The 17,619-nt window shown below is 35.1% G+C and overlaps 1 protein-coding gene across 1 annotated transcript in view; it reads right to left on the bottom strand.

The window, feature by feature from the left end:
- Window positions 1-17,619, bottom strand: part of HDAC9 (histone deacetylase 9) — a 718,836-nt gene that overhangs the window by 120,339 nt on the left and 580,878 nt on the right. Inside the window, exon 22 of the mRNA XM_039220715.1 lies at window positions 4,553-4,671. Coding sequence (XP_039076646.1) covers window positions 4,553-4,671 — 119 coding nt within the window. The remainder of the gene's footprint in view (window positions 1-4,552; window positions 4,672-17,619) is intronic.

The raw sequence follows: 17,619 nt of genomic DNA, 5'->3' as shown, positions 1-17,619 counted from the left end.
GGAGAAAATTAGAGACAGAGGCTAGCCATGGACATATTAAGATATGGGTAGAGTCGTCAGTGGGAGAACAAGAAAAAAAAGTCAACTTCACTAAAATATATTAAACTCTGGCTCAGTCTGCTTTTGACTCTGGACAAATAAAATGCATAGACAGAGGATATTTTGAGCCATACACTCTGTAGACTCAGGGATGAAGCACATATATCTGTCATAAGCTGATGAAGTGGACTAACATAGCCTCATCTATTGAACAAGTTTGTTTCTTGGCACTTATTTGTTGACTAGTTTAACACTCAACTTCTTAGAGACTTATCGTTGAAGGACTGGCCAATCAAGGATTTTTTATACTTCCTCAGGAAAAACTCAAAGCTAAGTATGAATTCATTTATACAGGTAACTGTCTCACAACAGTACTCTCCCTGCCAGGCAGACATTCACAGTGGGGTAAAAGGAGTAAGAGGATCACTAAAAAGGATGAAACATTTTCTCAAAAAGAAGATGGTAATTCAAGACTAAGGTAAGTTATTTGATTTCCCCTTAATTAATAGTTGTTCTTTACATGTCAAAATAACATTTATTTATTTGTGGAGGACTATAAAAATGCTTCATGTTTGTAAAAGGGACATATTTTTTTTATCATTTCACAATGACTTTTTAAAAATTTTCTTTTAATGTTTATTTACTTTTGAGAGAGAGAGAGACAGAATGTGAGCAGAGGAGGGGTAGAGAGAGTGGGGGAGACAGAATCCAAAGCATGTCCCAGGCTCTAGCTGTCAGTATAGAGCCCAATGCAGGGGCTTGAACTCACAAACCATGAGATCATGACTTGAGCTAAAGTTGGACACTTAACTGATTGAGCCACCCAGGTGCCCCCACAAGGACTTCTGAATTATTCCAAAGAAAGGGAAAACTGTTGTTCACATGATAAAAGAAATTTGCACATAGTTCACTATGCGAAGGCAATGAAAGCAGAGAATATGTAAATATGTTGAAAAGAAAGAAAATATATGTTTTATTGTAAATTAATTTGAACTGAAGAAACTATATTTTTTATGTAGACAACACTGTAAACCCAGGGAGTGTTGTAATCTAGTGAATTAATTTCATTCAATTTTATTGTTGGAACATGGCACTTAATTGTCATGCCAACCTTCTTAAACTGTAACCTAAAGGTATTTAGATCTGAAAGAGAGTATTTTAAATAATATTTTAATGTTTGTTGATTTATTTTGAGAGAGAGCAGGAGAGAGAGAGTGAGCGCATGAGCACAGGTAGGGCAGAGAAACAGGCAGAGAGAGAATCCCAAGCAGGCTTCACACTGTCAGTGCAGAGCCCAATACGGGGCTCCACCTCATGAACCTTGACGTTATGACCTGACCCAATATTAAGAGCTTAACTGACTGAGTCACCCAGGAGCTCCTATATGAGAGTGTTTTAAAAAAATACACTGAAAACTTCATGGTAAAGTTTGATGTAGGGTTTAGGGTAGGACACAAAGATACTTCTTTCCATGTAGGCCTTAATTCTGGTGGTTAATTGAAAAATTAGCATAGATTTAAAATAACTAATTCAGACAATTTATTTAAAACTTCAACACAAATATGAGTATTTTTGTTGTAGAGAACATTTAATATGTAAAGAAATGAGAGGAGAAGAGAGGAAGGAAGAAAAAGAGTACTTACCAAGAATCAGCTTTGATTTAAATCACCTTTATATTTGAACTGAAATTTTTGTCATAGTATCAACCAATTCTTTTTTAAAAAATCAGATAGCTAATTATATATCCAAATACAAATGAAAACACTTTTGTTTTGACTTAATTTATCTTTTACTTTCAGGGGTATTAAACAAAACTATTTTAAAAGATTTATTCAATGTACTATGACAGTAAAATTTTAGCATCTCTGACACAATAATATCTTCCAAACCACTCTCTAAAATCCTTGGACGTTCTACCTGGGACAGAGGGGACTTTAGGTGGAATGGGAAAACATTAGGAGATGAATTTGTTTCTGTAATTTCTACCTACTTTTTACTATAGGTTTTAATCCATTTCTAGCCTCATTTTAGGACTCCTCTCAAATGGAAGATGACTTCTGACATAGGACAGTGAAGGACCATATTGATCGCCTATGAAGAACTTTCAGACCAAAACAACATAAATGCATCTGCCAGGTGGTTAGAAAAAGAACAAAGAGAGCCAGGACTGAGCTACATGGGGAATAACTATACAGCTGTCTGGTCATCTTAACCTCTACCCAGTTTATGGTAGCATCTCTAAAAAATATAGCTGGCATACTCAGGCCTGTAGGAGATGACACATACAAACCGTTGCCCATATGTGATGCTCTGTGGTTTTTCATTTAAGTATCTGGGGACTAGTCAGTGTCTATCACAGACTATACTTGTGGAATTAAGGGTCTTGGGCACCGAAATGGCCTCTGCAATGTGCATCCAAGTGGTCGATTTTCAAGCATTCTATGAACATTGTTTTCTTTAGTGGAAACAAATCCAGTGAAAGTCTCATGCAAGGTTATCTAACTACAAATTCAGAGTAAGCATTTTGATTTTAACCCCAATTATTTCAGATAGTAAAATAAATTTTCTCACCTATGAAATATGTGATGTTCTAGATAGCCTCTACTATAATCTCTGAGTTCTAATATTTCCTTTCCTCATCGTCTATCTTTTCCTTATTAAACTCTAAGTATTCAAGAGAGGGCAATTATTAAATCAGTTAAAATTTATGTTTGTATAGTTTTCTTAGGAAACAAGTCACTTGGTAAGGAAACAGATGGTATGTTGAGTAGAAATTATATAAGAAGGGAAAACAGATAAAGAGGGCTAAGAGGCTAGAGAGACTATAGACAAACTCATCTTGGCATAGAAAGCAATGAATAGCTTCCCCCCAAATGGATAAAGAAACACAATATAATAAAGGTCCTGGTGCATTGTACCGAAGCTAAAAAGAAGTAGAAACCATGCTTCTTATATCTATGCCTAAAATAAATGACGCTATTCCTACTTTCTATTCTACCTTCCAAGATGACACTTAATGTTTGAACTTCACTTGACAAAAAATGAATAAAAAAGAAAACAAAAAGATCAGTTCCTAGCAGCTAGTTCTGAGAAATGGACTCATTATACCTTGCCTCCTTGGCAGGAAGAAAGACCCAAATACAAACATTCCTCCTTCCCGAGGGAGATTCCTGGATTTTTCTAGATTTCTGTCTTTGCTCCATGTGTTTTCTATTGTTTGGGTTTATCTCAACTTGGGTAAAAGCTCTTTTCTTTTTTTTTTTTTTAAACTAAACTCTTCACCATTCTTGATGCTAATGAGGTTTATCTGCAGTGGAAAAATGTACTTCCATTTGACTGGAACTCCATGAAGAAAGAAAAGGGATCATAAAGACATCTGATAAAACCAAACACCTCTCTATTCAATTTTACCAAACTTGTGAATTATTATGCTTTGTTTGTGTTTGTGGAGTTGCCTCTTTCAATATGTTTTCAATAGACAACAAGGCACCAAAAACCCTGGGTAAATAATAGATGTTAAAAATAGCTACTACCTAACAATGTTACTGGAACAATTAGAGCACAAAAAACTCTCTCACATGAGAAGCCAACTAAAAACAAAGGTTGGCATGGTGCTGGTTCTTTGGTTCTTTTTAAATTAATAAAATACACTTGCTCTAAACTCATCTCTCACACTTAAAAACTATTTAGGTTGTTTTTACTTGTTTTCAACTCCTATTAAAATACACAATAGTCAATCCTATTCTTTGTGGACTTCTGCTTTTTTTCTTCTTCTCTTTTATACATATCCAGAGTGCCAGCATACATTTGTACGTGTTGACTATATGTATGCTTATTTTCATACTCAGAGAGCTTGAGAATTGTTCTCGACGAAAGCCTCTTTCTAGTCAGATATCATTAGGTCACATTATTGAAATGCATGCATAACACAAAATTCATTTATTCATTTGGTGTGCAGTAGAACAAACACCAAATGCTAAGGAACATAACCAAAAAGTTAATCTTTGTAAAACGAAAGACCAGTAGAGATCCTGAGCATTGTCCATACGCTTGTAGATAGCCACTGGCTGAGAGCAACTATACTTTTGTATTCAAAACCAAGAGACCATAGCATTATTAGGAAACATGTATTTTTACCACATGTACAATGGAATAAAAACAGTGACTTCCATTCTCTTTGCAAAAAGCCCAATAACTTTTCTAGACTCATGATCTTTCATGTCTTTTAATGCATTTTAAATAGAAGTCCTATCACTTCTGCCTTTAAGTAGCAAAACAGGACTCTGGGAAAACATAAAGGTTCTGAAATGCCCCATCAAGTCTACCAAAGAAAACAATTTAACACAGTTTGTTTTAAAGGCAAACATATACAGAGAGATGAATCTGACAAAATAGATTTTAACTGTTTTCAAAAGTCTTACCTAAGGTTACGAGACAAATGTAAAAGGTGCCATCCGTTTTAAAGACCTAATATGTCCTAACATTTCATAAATTCCTAAAAGATAATACTCACATTTTGCTGTCACTTTGTACCCCCCCAGAGGAGGGGCATGGCCTTCTAATGCATCAAATCCAGCGGAAACTAGGACCATGTCTGGATCAAACTCTTTGCCCACAGGCGTCACTACAGTCCTGCACAGTAAAAAGGCGACCAGTTACACATGGGAATGGTGAATACCTTTAAAAACTGAGCAATGAAAATGACTTGGCACAACCTCAAGAACTTCCCAAGAATAAAGAGAAGGGGAAAAGAAAACACCATTTGAACAGATCAAAAAGTTATCATTTCCTTAACAGTGAATCACTGTTATTTTAGCATCCCAATTCAGTCTTTTTCTTTCATCTTTTTTCCCCCTCTAAATTAAAAAAAAAAAAAAAAAAAAAAGCTTTACAGGTACACTCTAAAACCCATCATATTACATGCACATCTGTGGCTGCTTTATCCCACTGCCTATAAAAAAAAAAGTGCTTCTTCCAAGGGAGTGACTAATGTTTTACAGAGGAAAGTCGAAGCTTTAGTGAAAACCTGGCTTGCTCCAGTTAGTGAGAACTTGGTGTAAATTTGAACTATAAATTTCTTTTGAGAAAAAGTTGCCTTCCAAACTTAAAAAAAAAAAAACATTTTTAAATATTTGTCATGGTAGGGGGTAACTCCTGCAAAGGAAAAACACAAAATACTTTTAATAGAATCCAGACTCTAATGTTAAGTAAGTCTAAGGTCAGAGACACCAGGAATGTGGCAGCCGCATCCATGACAGCACCCCTGCTGGCCCTACTCAGACACGTCAGCATTCACCTCTTCAGTGTGTTCAGGCTGCCCTAAACCCTTATTTCCTCAGTGCTGGGTTTGATAGGAAATGATCAATAGATGGTCCTGGGATTCATAAAAAAAAAATAATAATGTAGGCTTCAAGACTAATGTGCCGTTATTTAAATTCAGATTTTCAAAGACTATTTAATAAATTGGGACACTGCCCCAAATAGCAAATTTAAAAAGTGGTAAGGTGTCTTATGTGGATTTAGGGGAATAACTGCACTGAATATTAAAATTGTTAACCTTAAGTAGTGACAAAATTGATTTCTTTTAATTTTTTTATGTTGGCCAAACTTTCATATTTTTACAGTGACCACATACTTGTTCGACACTTAAACATTTAAATAAGAAGTTGTTAAAGTTATACAATAAAGGACAGCTATTTGAAATTTACCTAGAGATATAAATGAATGAAATGTTTTTCATAATTCCACTACTGTTATAAAAGTATAAAAGTTTAATATTTCAAGCTTTTCAATGTAGATGTAAGTGACTTTCATGCTAGTCTTTCTAACAATTGTAAAGCCACTCATATCTGAGTTAGGCCACCAGTGAAACTAAGTGAAAACCTAATTTTGTTTACGATATACAGTTTCATTATTTTATTCAATTAATATATACATTATATATAATTAATCGATATAATTAAGAATCTCTAAGAAAGCTACATTGTCAAGAGTGATACCTTCAATCCTTTTCCTTCCCAATAATGCCACCACTTACATTATAATTTTCATAAGAGTATTACAAATCACCAATTCACTACTTTCATATGAGCGAAATATTTGGAATATTATATACTGGAATAAATGGTCCAAAGAATGAAGAGTGTTCTATTAATAGAACTCTATTTAGTATGATTAATCCTATGTACTCTTTTAGCAAACAAACAGTACTCATAGGAAAATATTGAGGTAGATGATTAAACAAAACTGTCATCCAATCACATGCATCATAGTAACCAATTTTCTACCTCCTTTCCCTCTCTGGGAAAAGTTTCTCCCCCTCCTTTTCTTCTCCCCTCCCCCCCATATCAATCTACACTTGCAAGATTGATTGAACAGTACACATCCTTCAAGGCACAGTTCACTATCTTCTCCATAAGGAGTTCTCTCTACCTATGGGTATTAAATATATAAGTGTATATTTTTGAAGGACACATACAGCAAAGGAGACAAGGATTGCCAGTATAATTTGAATATATGACAAACATGGATACAATCTACAGAGAGGAAAATTAAAACATTAAGTGTAACTGTCTGTAGTGGAAGCTACAAAAAGACTTTTCCCTTTTCCTAGGGAAACAAACTGACCAAAGAGAAAATACCTAGAGAGACTGACACTTGAGAGTCACTCGGACCAACAATCAGTTTTTTCCCTCAGTCTTTCCATTGCAAATGTATCACCCAAAAAGTCCCACTCAACATACAGAACTCCCACTTATCTTTTCAGTGCCCTATTCTCAAATATGATTGAAGAAAATTTCTAGCATAAAAGAAAACAAAAATAGCATACAAACAAACAAAAGAAAGGGAACTCAGAACCAGAGAAAATTCAGGGAAGACACTACAATTACAAAAATTAGGATTATCCGCAAATGTAATAGTACATCTAGAAAATGAAAAGCAAGTGCTGTTAAAAGAAGAAAAAGCAAACAAAACATTTAATAGACTATTTAAAAGATAAAGTTGACAAGTTCTCTAATAAAGAATAACATAAAACAGAGACATGGAAAACTGACAATATTAGATCAAACCCATTTAGGAAGTCAACATACAAAGAAAAGTCTAAGGGAATATTTTTCTCCTTTCCCCGCTCATCTTATTGAGGAATAATTGACATAGGAAACTGTATTAAGGTGTCCAGCATAATGGTTTGACTTTTCTGTATTGTAAAATGATCACCACCAGAGTTTCTGCCAACATCCTTCTCATCTAGATAAAATAAAAAGAGGGAAAAGAAAGTATTCTCCTCATAAGAACTCAAAATTAGCTTTAATAATACTTTCCAATATATCATATAGCAGTGTTAGCTATAGTTATCATGTTGTACATTACATTCCTACTACTTATCTTCTAACTAGTAGTAGCTTTGACCACCTTGCCCCTACATTCTGCCTGTGATAACAAGTCTGAGCTCTTTTCCTGAGTTTGTCTTTTTGTTTTGTTTTGTTTTTTAGATTTCACATATAAGTGAGACCAAAAAGTATTTGTCTTTCTCTGACTTACTTCACACATTTAGCATAACACCTTCAAGTTCCATCCATTTTGTTGTAAATGGTAGGATTTTCTCTTTTTTAATGGCTAAATAATATTCCATTGTATATACATACCACAATTTCTTTATCCATTCTTCCAAAATCTTGATAGTTTCTACATCTTGGCTATGAAAAATAATGCTTCTATGAACGTGAGGGTGCAGATTCTTTTTGAGTCAGTGTTTTCTTATCCTGAGGATATAGTCTCAGAAGTGGAAGTGGATCATACAGTAGTTCTATATTTAATTTTTTGAGGATTCTCCATACTGTTTTCCATTGTGGCTGCACCAATATACAGTTCCACCAACAATGCATAAGGTTTCTGTTTTCTCCACACCAGTGCCTGTTTTTCTTGTAGGGATTTCGTGGTTTCAGCCCTTATATTTAAACCTTTAATCCATTTCAAGTTAATTTTTGTGACTGGTATAAGATATTCTTTTATGTGTGATACATTCTTTTATGTGTGATATATTCTTTTATGTGTGAATATCCACTTATCACATACCATTTATGGAAGAGACTGTCCTTTTCTCATTGACTATTCTTGGCTCCCTTCTCAAGTTTTAGTTGACTGTATATGCTTGAGTTTATTTTTGGGCTCTGCATTCTGTCCCATTGTTCTATTTTTCTGTTTTTGTGTCAGTACCATACTATTTTGATAAATTTGCTTTATAATGCAGCTTGAAACCAGGAAATGTGATATTTCCTGCTTTGTCCTTTCTCAAGATTTCTTTGACTACTTGGGGTCTTTTGTGGTTCTATATAAATTTTAGGAATGTTTCTTCTACCTCTGTAAAAATGACATTGAATCTTGATAGAGATTACATTGTTTCAATATATATTATTTTTTATACTATTGTAAATGCAACAGATTTATTTCTTTTTCAGAAAACTCATTGTTAGTGTATACAATGCTACTGATTTTTGTATGTTAATTTTGTATCCTGCAACTTTACTGAATTCACTGATTATATTTAAGAGTTTTTGATTCTCTTACAGATTTTCTATATATAAAATCATGTCACCTGCAAAGAAAGACAATTTTACTTCTTCCTTCCCAATTTGGATACTTTTTTTCTCTTTTGCTTGATTGTTCCAGCTAGAACTTCTAGTACTATCTTGAATAGGAGTGATGAGAGTAGGCACTATTGTCTTGTTCCTGATCTTAGAGGAAGTGTGCAACATTTCAACAATGTTAGCTGAGGGCATGTCATATAAGGACTTCACTGTATTGAAATGAATGTTCCCTCTTTGCCTAATTTGTTCAGTTTTTATCATGAATGAATGTTGAATTTTGATAAAAGCTTTTTCTGCATTTATTGATAGAATCGTATGATTCTTTTCTTTCATTCTGTTAATGTGAGTATCACATCAATTGATTTATCTGTGTTGAGCCATCTCTATTTTCTAGGTATAAATCGCACTTGGTCATGTGAATGATCCTTTTCATGTTTTGTTGAACTCAGTTTGGCAATATTTTATTGAGTATTTTTGCATCAGTATTAACCAAGGATAGTGACCTGTAGTATTTGTTTAAGTGTGCTTTTCTGTTTTTTTCTGGGTAATGCTTAGCCTTGTAAATGGAATTTTTGAAAGTTTGAGAAAGATCTGTGCTAATTCTTAAGTGTTAGAATTCACCAGTGAAGCCATCTGATCCCGGGCTTCTCTTTGTTGGGAAATTCTGGTTACTGATTCCATCTCCTTACTAGTAATTGATCTATTCAGATTTTCTATTTCTTCCCAAACAGGCTTTGTAAACTGTACGCTTCCAGAAATTTTCTCATGTCTCAAGTCTTTTGGTTATTCAGTTTGTTGGCAAAAAGTTATTCACAATGGCCTATCATCCTTTGAACTTTGGTGATGTCAGTTTTTTGATGTCTCCTTTTTAATTCATAACTTTATTGATTTGGATGTTTTATCTTTTTTCCTTGGTTGGTCTAGCTAAGTGTTTGTCCATTTTGTTTATCTTTTCAAAGAAGCAACTCTTCTTTGGTTAATCTTTTATTTTTTTCTGTTTTCTATTTTATTTTCCTATCTCTATTATTTCTTTCCTTTTGCTAACTTCATGCTCAGTTTGTTCTTTTTCTAGTTCATTAAAGTATAGATTTATGTTGTTTATTTGTTATCTGTCTTGCTTCCTAATATTGGTGTTTATTGCTATAAATTCCTCTCTTAGAACCGCTTCTGCTAGCATCCCACAAAGCCTGGTATGTTATGTTCCCATTTTCATTTGTCTAAAGATATTTCCCCCATTGATTTCTTTTTTGATCCACTGGTTGTTCAGGAGAGTGTTGTTTAATATCCATGTGTTCATGAATTTTCCAGGTTTCTTCTCATTATTTATTTTTAGTTTCATGCCACTGTGGTCAGAGAAGATACTTGGTATGATACTTGGTATTTCAATCTTCTTGAATTTGCTAAGACTTCTATATGGTCTAACATATGGTCTATCCTAGAAAATGTTTCATGTGTGCTTCAGAAGGATGTATTTTGCTATCATTGGGTAGAATATTCTGTATATGTCTGTTATATCTATTTGGTCTACAGCACTGTTCAAGTCTGCTCTTTCCTTACTGATTCTCTGTCTAGATGATCTATCTACTGTTTAGAGTTGAATATTAAAGTCCTCAACTATTACTGAATTACTCTTTATTTCTCCCTCTAGCTCTGCTAAGTTTTGCTTTACTTATATAGGTAATCCAACACAGAAGTATTTATACTTGTTTTATCTTCTTGATGTATTGACCATTACATCGGGATATTCTTTCTTTTTACCATTTTCAGTTTAAAATCTATTTTGTCTGATATAAGTACAACTACTCCTGCTTTTTTATGGTTGCTTTTGCTTGAAATATCTTTCTCTATTATTTCACTCTCAGTCTGTGTGCATCTTTATGGCTAAAGTGAGTATCTTGTAGGCAGTATATTGTTGGATCTTTTTTGTTTCAGTCATTCTATGTCTAATAATTTAATCCATTATAAAGTAATAATTTTTATCTTTTAAAAGTTTATGTTTATTTATTTTTGAGAGCGAGACAGAGTGTGTGACACAGAATCTGAAGTAGGTTCCAGGCTCTGAGCTGTCAGCACAGAGCTTGACACGGGGCTCGAACCCATGAACCATGAGATCATGACATGAACTAAAGTCAGATGGTTAAATGACTGAGCTACCCAAGCAGCCCTAACGTAATAATTTTTAAAATTAAAAAGAACTTAATTGAAGTATAGTTGACATAGAATATTAAACTAGTTTCAAGTGTACAACATAGTGATTCAATAACTATATACATTAGGAAATGCTCACAATAAGTATATTACAATATTACTAACTATATCCCTATGCTATGCATTTCATCACCATGACTTTTTTTTTTTAAAATTGGAAGTTTTAATATCCTTCACACATTTCACCCATGTTTAAATTAATTATTGATAAAGACATAGTACTGCCATTTTTTTCCTAGTTGCTTTGTAGAGCAATAGTTCCTTGTTTCTTATCCTGCTGTCTTTTTCTGTGGGTTTGATGTCTTTTGGTATCAGTATCCTTTGACTTCTTTATTATGTTCTTTGGTGTAATTACTATAGGATTTTCCCTTGTGCTAATTTTGAGGCTTACATAAAATATCTTAAACTTCTAACACTCTATTTTAAACTAATAACAATTTAACTTCAATAGAATTCATAAAATTAACACTTTTATTGGTCTTCTCCCTCACATCTTAGGTTGCTGTTACAACTTACATGTTTTTTTAAACATACACTGTGTGACTAATAACAGATTATTATAGTTTTAATTATTTTACTATGTTCTTTTTTAACATTTAGAGTTGTGAGTTATCTGCCATTATTAACATATTTGAGAATCCAACCTTAACTATATGTTAACTATTACCAGTGAGGTTTATACTACCTTTTAATGTTTTTTGGTTATTAGTTAGTATTCTTTTACTTCTGCTCAAAGAACTGCCTTTAGTATTTCTTTTTTTGTTTTTGTTTTTTTTGAGAGAGAGAAACAGAGTGTGAGTGGGAGAGGAGGAGGAGAAAGGGTGAGGCAGAATCCGAAACAGGCTCCAGGCTCTGAGCTGTCAGCACAAAACCCAATGTAGGGCTCGAAATCATGAACCGCAAGATCATGACCTGAGATGAAGTTGGCCACTTAATCAACTGAGTCACCCAGGTGCCCCCTTTAGTATTTTTTGTAAGGTGGGTCTGGTGGTAATGAACTTCCTCAGCTTCTGTTTATTCAGAAAAGTCTTATTTTTCCTTTGTTTCTGAATGACAGCTTCACCAGGTATAGAATTCCTGGTTGAAAGTTATTTTCTTTCAGTATTGTGAATATGCTTCCCAATCTCTTCTGGCCTGAAAAGTTTCTGTTGAGAAATCCACTGACAGTCTTATGGGGATTCTCTTGTATATAACTTCTCTCTTTTCTCTTGCTGTTCTTAAAATTTTTTTTTTTTTACTTCTGAGAGTTTACTTACGATATGTTTTAGTTTAGCTCTATTTTGTGTTCAACAAATTTGGGTTCCTTTAGGCCTCATGAATCTGGATGTCCATTTGTTTCCTGAAGTTTGGTACATTTTCAGCCATTATTGTTTTAAGTGTATGTTTTTTTCTCCTTCTCTTTCTCTTCTCCTCCTAGAATTCCCATGTGAACAGTATTTATCATCATACTCCATAATTCCTATAGGCTTTCTTCATTGTTTTTCTTTCCTTCCTTCCTTCCTTGTTTTCTCCCTCCCTCTTCCTTCTTTCTCTTTCTTTTTCTTTCTTTTCTTTCTTTCTCTTTCTTTCTTTCTTTTTCTTTCTTTCTTTCTTTCTTTCTTTCTTTCTTTCTTTCTTTCTTTCTTTCTTTCTTTCTTTTCTTTCTTTCTCTCTCTCTCTCTATTCTGTCCTTCAAGTTGCTTAGTCTTTCTTCTGCAATGTGGAGTCTACTTTTGAATTTTTCAGTTCAATTATTGTGTTTTTCAATTCTAGGATTTTTTTTATTGTTATTTCTTTGTTGACCTTTCCATTTTGTTCATGCATTGTTTCACTAATCTCTTGAAGTTGTGTTTTCTTGTAGTTCACTAACCTTCCATAAAAGTATTATTCTGAATTCTTTGTCTGGTGATTCATAGATCTCCATTTCTTCAGAGACAGTTATTGGAACTATTTTAGTTTCCTTTGGTGGTATCTTATTTACTTGATTTTTTGTGACCCTTGATTTCTTGTGTTGGTATCTGCACATATGAATAATCATCCTGCTCTAGACTTCACAGGTTTGCTTTGGCAGAGACAGTTCTTCACCAGTAAGGTGAGTTTGGGCCCGTGGGTATGTCAACTGCTAATGGGAATGGAGAGCTGTGCTACTGGCTGAAAAGAGTTGAGTAAGATAGCTGCTTGGTTCCCTTGCCCAAGTGAGACTGTAAGATGGGCTCCATAGTTGTCTGGATTCTCTTGTCAGGCTTACTAGAATGGTCAGGACTGGGTAATATATTCAGTAATAGATGAAGCTAGGAATTCATTTCCTTGCCCTGGCAGGGAAGCATGATGAGAACAAAGGCCTCTATAGCTTGTTGCTTGGGGATCTGAACTGAAACTGTGCCCCATAGGGTTAATGAGGTTGAAACTAGCAGAAAATTTCAAGCTTGGTTTTCATTGAACTTTTTCCCCCTAATCAGCTATTGTGTCTTTTCACACCCCACTAAAAATATACTAGCCGTCTCTGCAGAAGTCTGGATGCAAAGTCAACTGATAAGGTTCCAGCCTAAGAGAAGGCCCTGCATTCCTTACCCAAGATAATGAGCCCCAAACTCCATCCAGTTTATACAGCTCTCAGAGCATACCCATTGCCCCTTTTCCTTGTGCTAAGATAACCTCCTGATGTCAAAGGCTGAGTTCTGCCTTATTCTGATGCTAAGTATCCACTTTAAAGTGAACATGGGATATAGGTTATATACATGTTTGCTCAATGAACATGATCCATCTTCTCTTATGAACAGTCATAAGTTTCTTTGCCTTTTAAAATCAGTATGGCTGTAATTTCAACCCCTATAGTTACAAAAAAACTTGCTCTCTCCCCCTTCACGGAGATGGATTTGAGGCCTGCCCCCATCTCATTTGGCTGCCTCTTAAATAACCCCTTTCCTTGCTGCGTATCTGATATCTCAGTGATTGACTTTGCTGTGCATCAGGCAGATGAACCTGGGTTTGGTTACAGAATCAGGCCAGGGCTTTCCCAGGTCAAGTGAGTCTACCAGTTCTGCTCTGCAGGTGGGGAAGCCACAGGCCGTGGTCAAGTACCACATGTTCAAATACTACTGTATGTAGGGTTGTTGAATGGGCTATGCAATTTATTCATGCTGTCTGGTTAGGTGCTCTAGTCAGACAGACTGAAGACTACACTCAGCAATTAGTGGGGATACAAATTACGTTCCCCATAATTGGCTCAAAACCAAGTATTAAGCTCTTTCTTGTCTTAATTCAAGCCAATCAGCAACTCCAAATTCCCTGACCATACAGGCTCACTGGCTTTGCTATACGGACTATCATCTCTGCCCACTCACTTCATGGCTCAAGTGCCACTGGGTTGCACAGCCTTCAGGAGTTGTCTTCAGCCCTTCTGGTGCGATAAGACTGAAAGACACTGTCTATAGTAGGTAAAGTTATGTCTCAGCTCCCTTCCCTGGGTGGCAGTGGAAGGGGTCAGGGTGGCCCCAGACTACTTTCAATTTCCCAAATAGGTGCTGTTGTTCGGAAAGGTCTTGGAGTTACCCTCAGCCTTGGCTATGAATTCATTAATCTTCCTGTCTGCGCACAGTAGAGGAACAGTCCACTCCTGGTACTGGCTTTGCTTTAGGGGCAATCAGCTCTGCCTGTCCACTTGTTAGGTTAAGTGCCACCGGGCCAGAGTTTCTAGGAACTGTCTTCAGAAAACATTTTCCAAAGTGGGTGGGGCTGCAATTCAACTTACTGCCTGGCCTGGCAAACCTGGCTCTAAGGCCTGCAAACTGCTCCTATGAGGATCTGAACCAGGTAGATCTACAGTCTGTCATGTTCTCTGGTCAAAGTGCACTTCTGACTGGGTTCTGCAGATGAGCAAAACTACTGAATGGGATTACTACTTAGGCACTGCATGTATGAACATGGGCAGTCAAGATCCATTTGCTGGTTCTTGCAAGCCCCTCCCTTCTCCACCACAATCAGATTCTCAGTGGTTGAGCCCCACAGATGTCCCCACAATCTTTGCAGTGTTAAGATCAGAGCAGAGTCTCCTGCAAAGCAACCTACAATGCTGGGAGTGGTCTTGTCTGCTTTGTGCTCTTTTTTCCCCCTGAAGGAATCAGAGGCTCATGGGAGACCTCTCTGAGTGGTGATGTGCCAGCTGGGGTTAAGAGCAATGTGGTCAATGTGTAGCCACTTCTCTTACCCTTCTAGTGTAGTTTCTCTTGGTCTCTGTGGTGCAGGGAGTTGCTTCAGACTTATCCCCATGCTCTACAATTCCCTCAGTGATGTCTTTTCCTTGAATAGTTGTTAGTTGTTCTTTTGACTGGAAGCAAAGTGAGGAACACCCTATGTCACCATGTTGGTTATATCACTACTTGGGAATCTTTTTAAAATTTAGAATGTCCTATTTATCCAAACTGCCAATCAAAATTGAGAGTAGAATAATAAAGTTTCAGATATTCAAACTCTCAACAAAAATATATCTCAAAATCTTTAAAAAAATAAGGGGGTGCCTTATTAAAAAAGTAAGGGGAGCCAGCCACCTGGCTGGCTCAGTTGATGGAATATGCTACTCTTGATCCTGGGGTTGTGAATATGAGCCCCATGTTGGGTGCAGAGATTACTTAAAAGTTTTTTAAAACCAGTATCTCTCACAATTTTTTCACAGGAAGGTACTGGATGATATACTCCATTCAAATGAAGGCATATAGTAAGAAAGAATGAGACACAAACAATTCATTCCATCAAAACACTTTTGAAAATGTCCATTTCTGCCAAAAGTAAAAACAAATTACTCTTATTTTAGAAAAAATAGTAGAAATTTGTATGGAATGGAATAGGTTTTTCGTTCTAAAGCAACTATTTTGTTAACAAAGACATCTTATCCACTTTCAAGAGATTTATATCTATTTATCCACGTATCTCAAAATATACAGATTCTACTAGTTTCCATCTGAAGCAAATACCATGTTTGTTATGTATATCACTCCTGAATTCACAAATATATGGTTTTTCCAATTTCACACAGACATTCAAAATGCTTTTTCAGGACTAATCCTACACACTTGAATTCACTCCAACCAATAAGAAAAATGGAAACTGGAAAAAAATAACATGCTTAGAATTGTGTCTGAGTGTAGTTGTTTGTTTAATTAATTAGTGATGCAAAATTCTAAGAGTTGTGATGCTGTGCTACAATATATGCTGTATATTTAAGAACTACATGGTAACAGGTGCTTAATAGTGGTACTGGTAAGGTTCATTCATTTATTTCAACAAGCATATAATGAATGTCTATTATGCTGCAAATTATTTTGGCTTAAAGACATGCTAAATTTTGAACTGTATCTTTATTTTCTTCTTTAAAGTCTTCCATGCTCAGTTCCCTGATAAACTGATGAAACTAAGACACCACAGATCTCTTTATTGAGGCAATTATTTTAGCAATGTATGCTGAGTGTTTGTACTCTTCTGTTTATGCCAATGTAGACTGATTTTTAATTCAAAAGATCTATCATGTGTGAAAGACTAAAAAACACATTTGGGTAAAATATAAGTGGGAAAAACTATAATTTTTCTTAATGGAACAAAATCTTCAATGGCATTCATTTAAAATTTTATCTAAACAATTAGGTTTTTTGATTAAAGACAGCAAAACATATGTGTTTATCTCCCATCTTTACCAATATCCTACTGGAAGGAAAGTACAGGAATATATATATGAATTCATGGGTTTAAATATATATCAAGCAAACAGACATAGAAATAATCTCAGATGTGTGTATGTGTGCATGGGTTGGTATGTATTTCCTAAAAGTAATGACAGCCCAGTAGCAAAGAACTGTTAGTGCCCAGATCTTGTTTTCTAATTTCATTCTCCAATGATCTTTGGCAAAGTGGTTGATTCCAGGACTGTGTCAGGGAAAATACAAGGTATTTCTGGAACATCTTGTGATGACAGAAAATAATGAAATGCTCAAAGATAAAGGACATATTAATAGGGTATATGAACAAATGTGACAGAGCTCCCAATGGCCAAATCTGGGACAATCTGAGAAACAAAACAACTAATAACAGTCTTGGATTATAATCCATAGAGTCAAATAAGTATATGTGAGTCACGCAGAGATTTAAAAATAATGGAATAAATAGAGAATAAATCACTCTGCCTTACAGAAAAAATTCATCTAACATGTATAGAAGAATTGAGGAAAATAGAAAATTACTATTTTAACAAGACAGAAATATTTGAGGTAGACAAGGGCCATGGAGGGGTGCTGAATTTAGTGGGCAAAAGTTTGAGAAGAAACATATTGTTTGCATAATATCTTCCAAAATATCTTCCCCAAAATATTCTAAAGAAAAAGAATAGCAACTTTAAAATAAAGAACCCTGCAGATACCACCTTAAAAAGTGATCAAGGTTAACATCTCTTGTGATAAGACACATGAACCTCAATTGTCCCTGATGTGACACACTGAGAAAGGTTGATCATTTCTATAGTATTCTTGCTAAAATATATATAACTTCAAATCTACTATATAACTTCAAATGAGAAAACATCAGGCAAACCTAAATTGAAGAACATTTGAAAAAATAAGTGACCAGTATACTTAAAAGCCATGGCCAGGAAGATAAGGAAAGACTAAGGAATTGTCACAGATTGGAAGAGACATCTAAATGTAGTATAAGGCTCTGGATTGAATCCTGCAATGGGAAAAGGACATTAGTGGACAAACTGCAGTCCCATATAAAATCAGTAGCCTAGCTAACAGTATTGTACAAATATTAAGTTCTTAAT

This window comes from Hyaena hyaena, unplaced genomic scaffold (genome assembly GCF_003009895.1).
Source record: "Hyaena hyaena isolate Hyena2069 unplaced genomic scaffold, ASM300989v1 scaffold_904, whole genome shotgun sequence".
Taxonomy (NCBI): Eukaryota; Metazoa; Chordata; class Mammalia; order Carnivora; family Hyaenidae; genus Hyaena; species Hyaena hyaena.
This window is presented reverse-complemented; position numbering and strand designations above follow the sequence as displayed.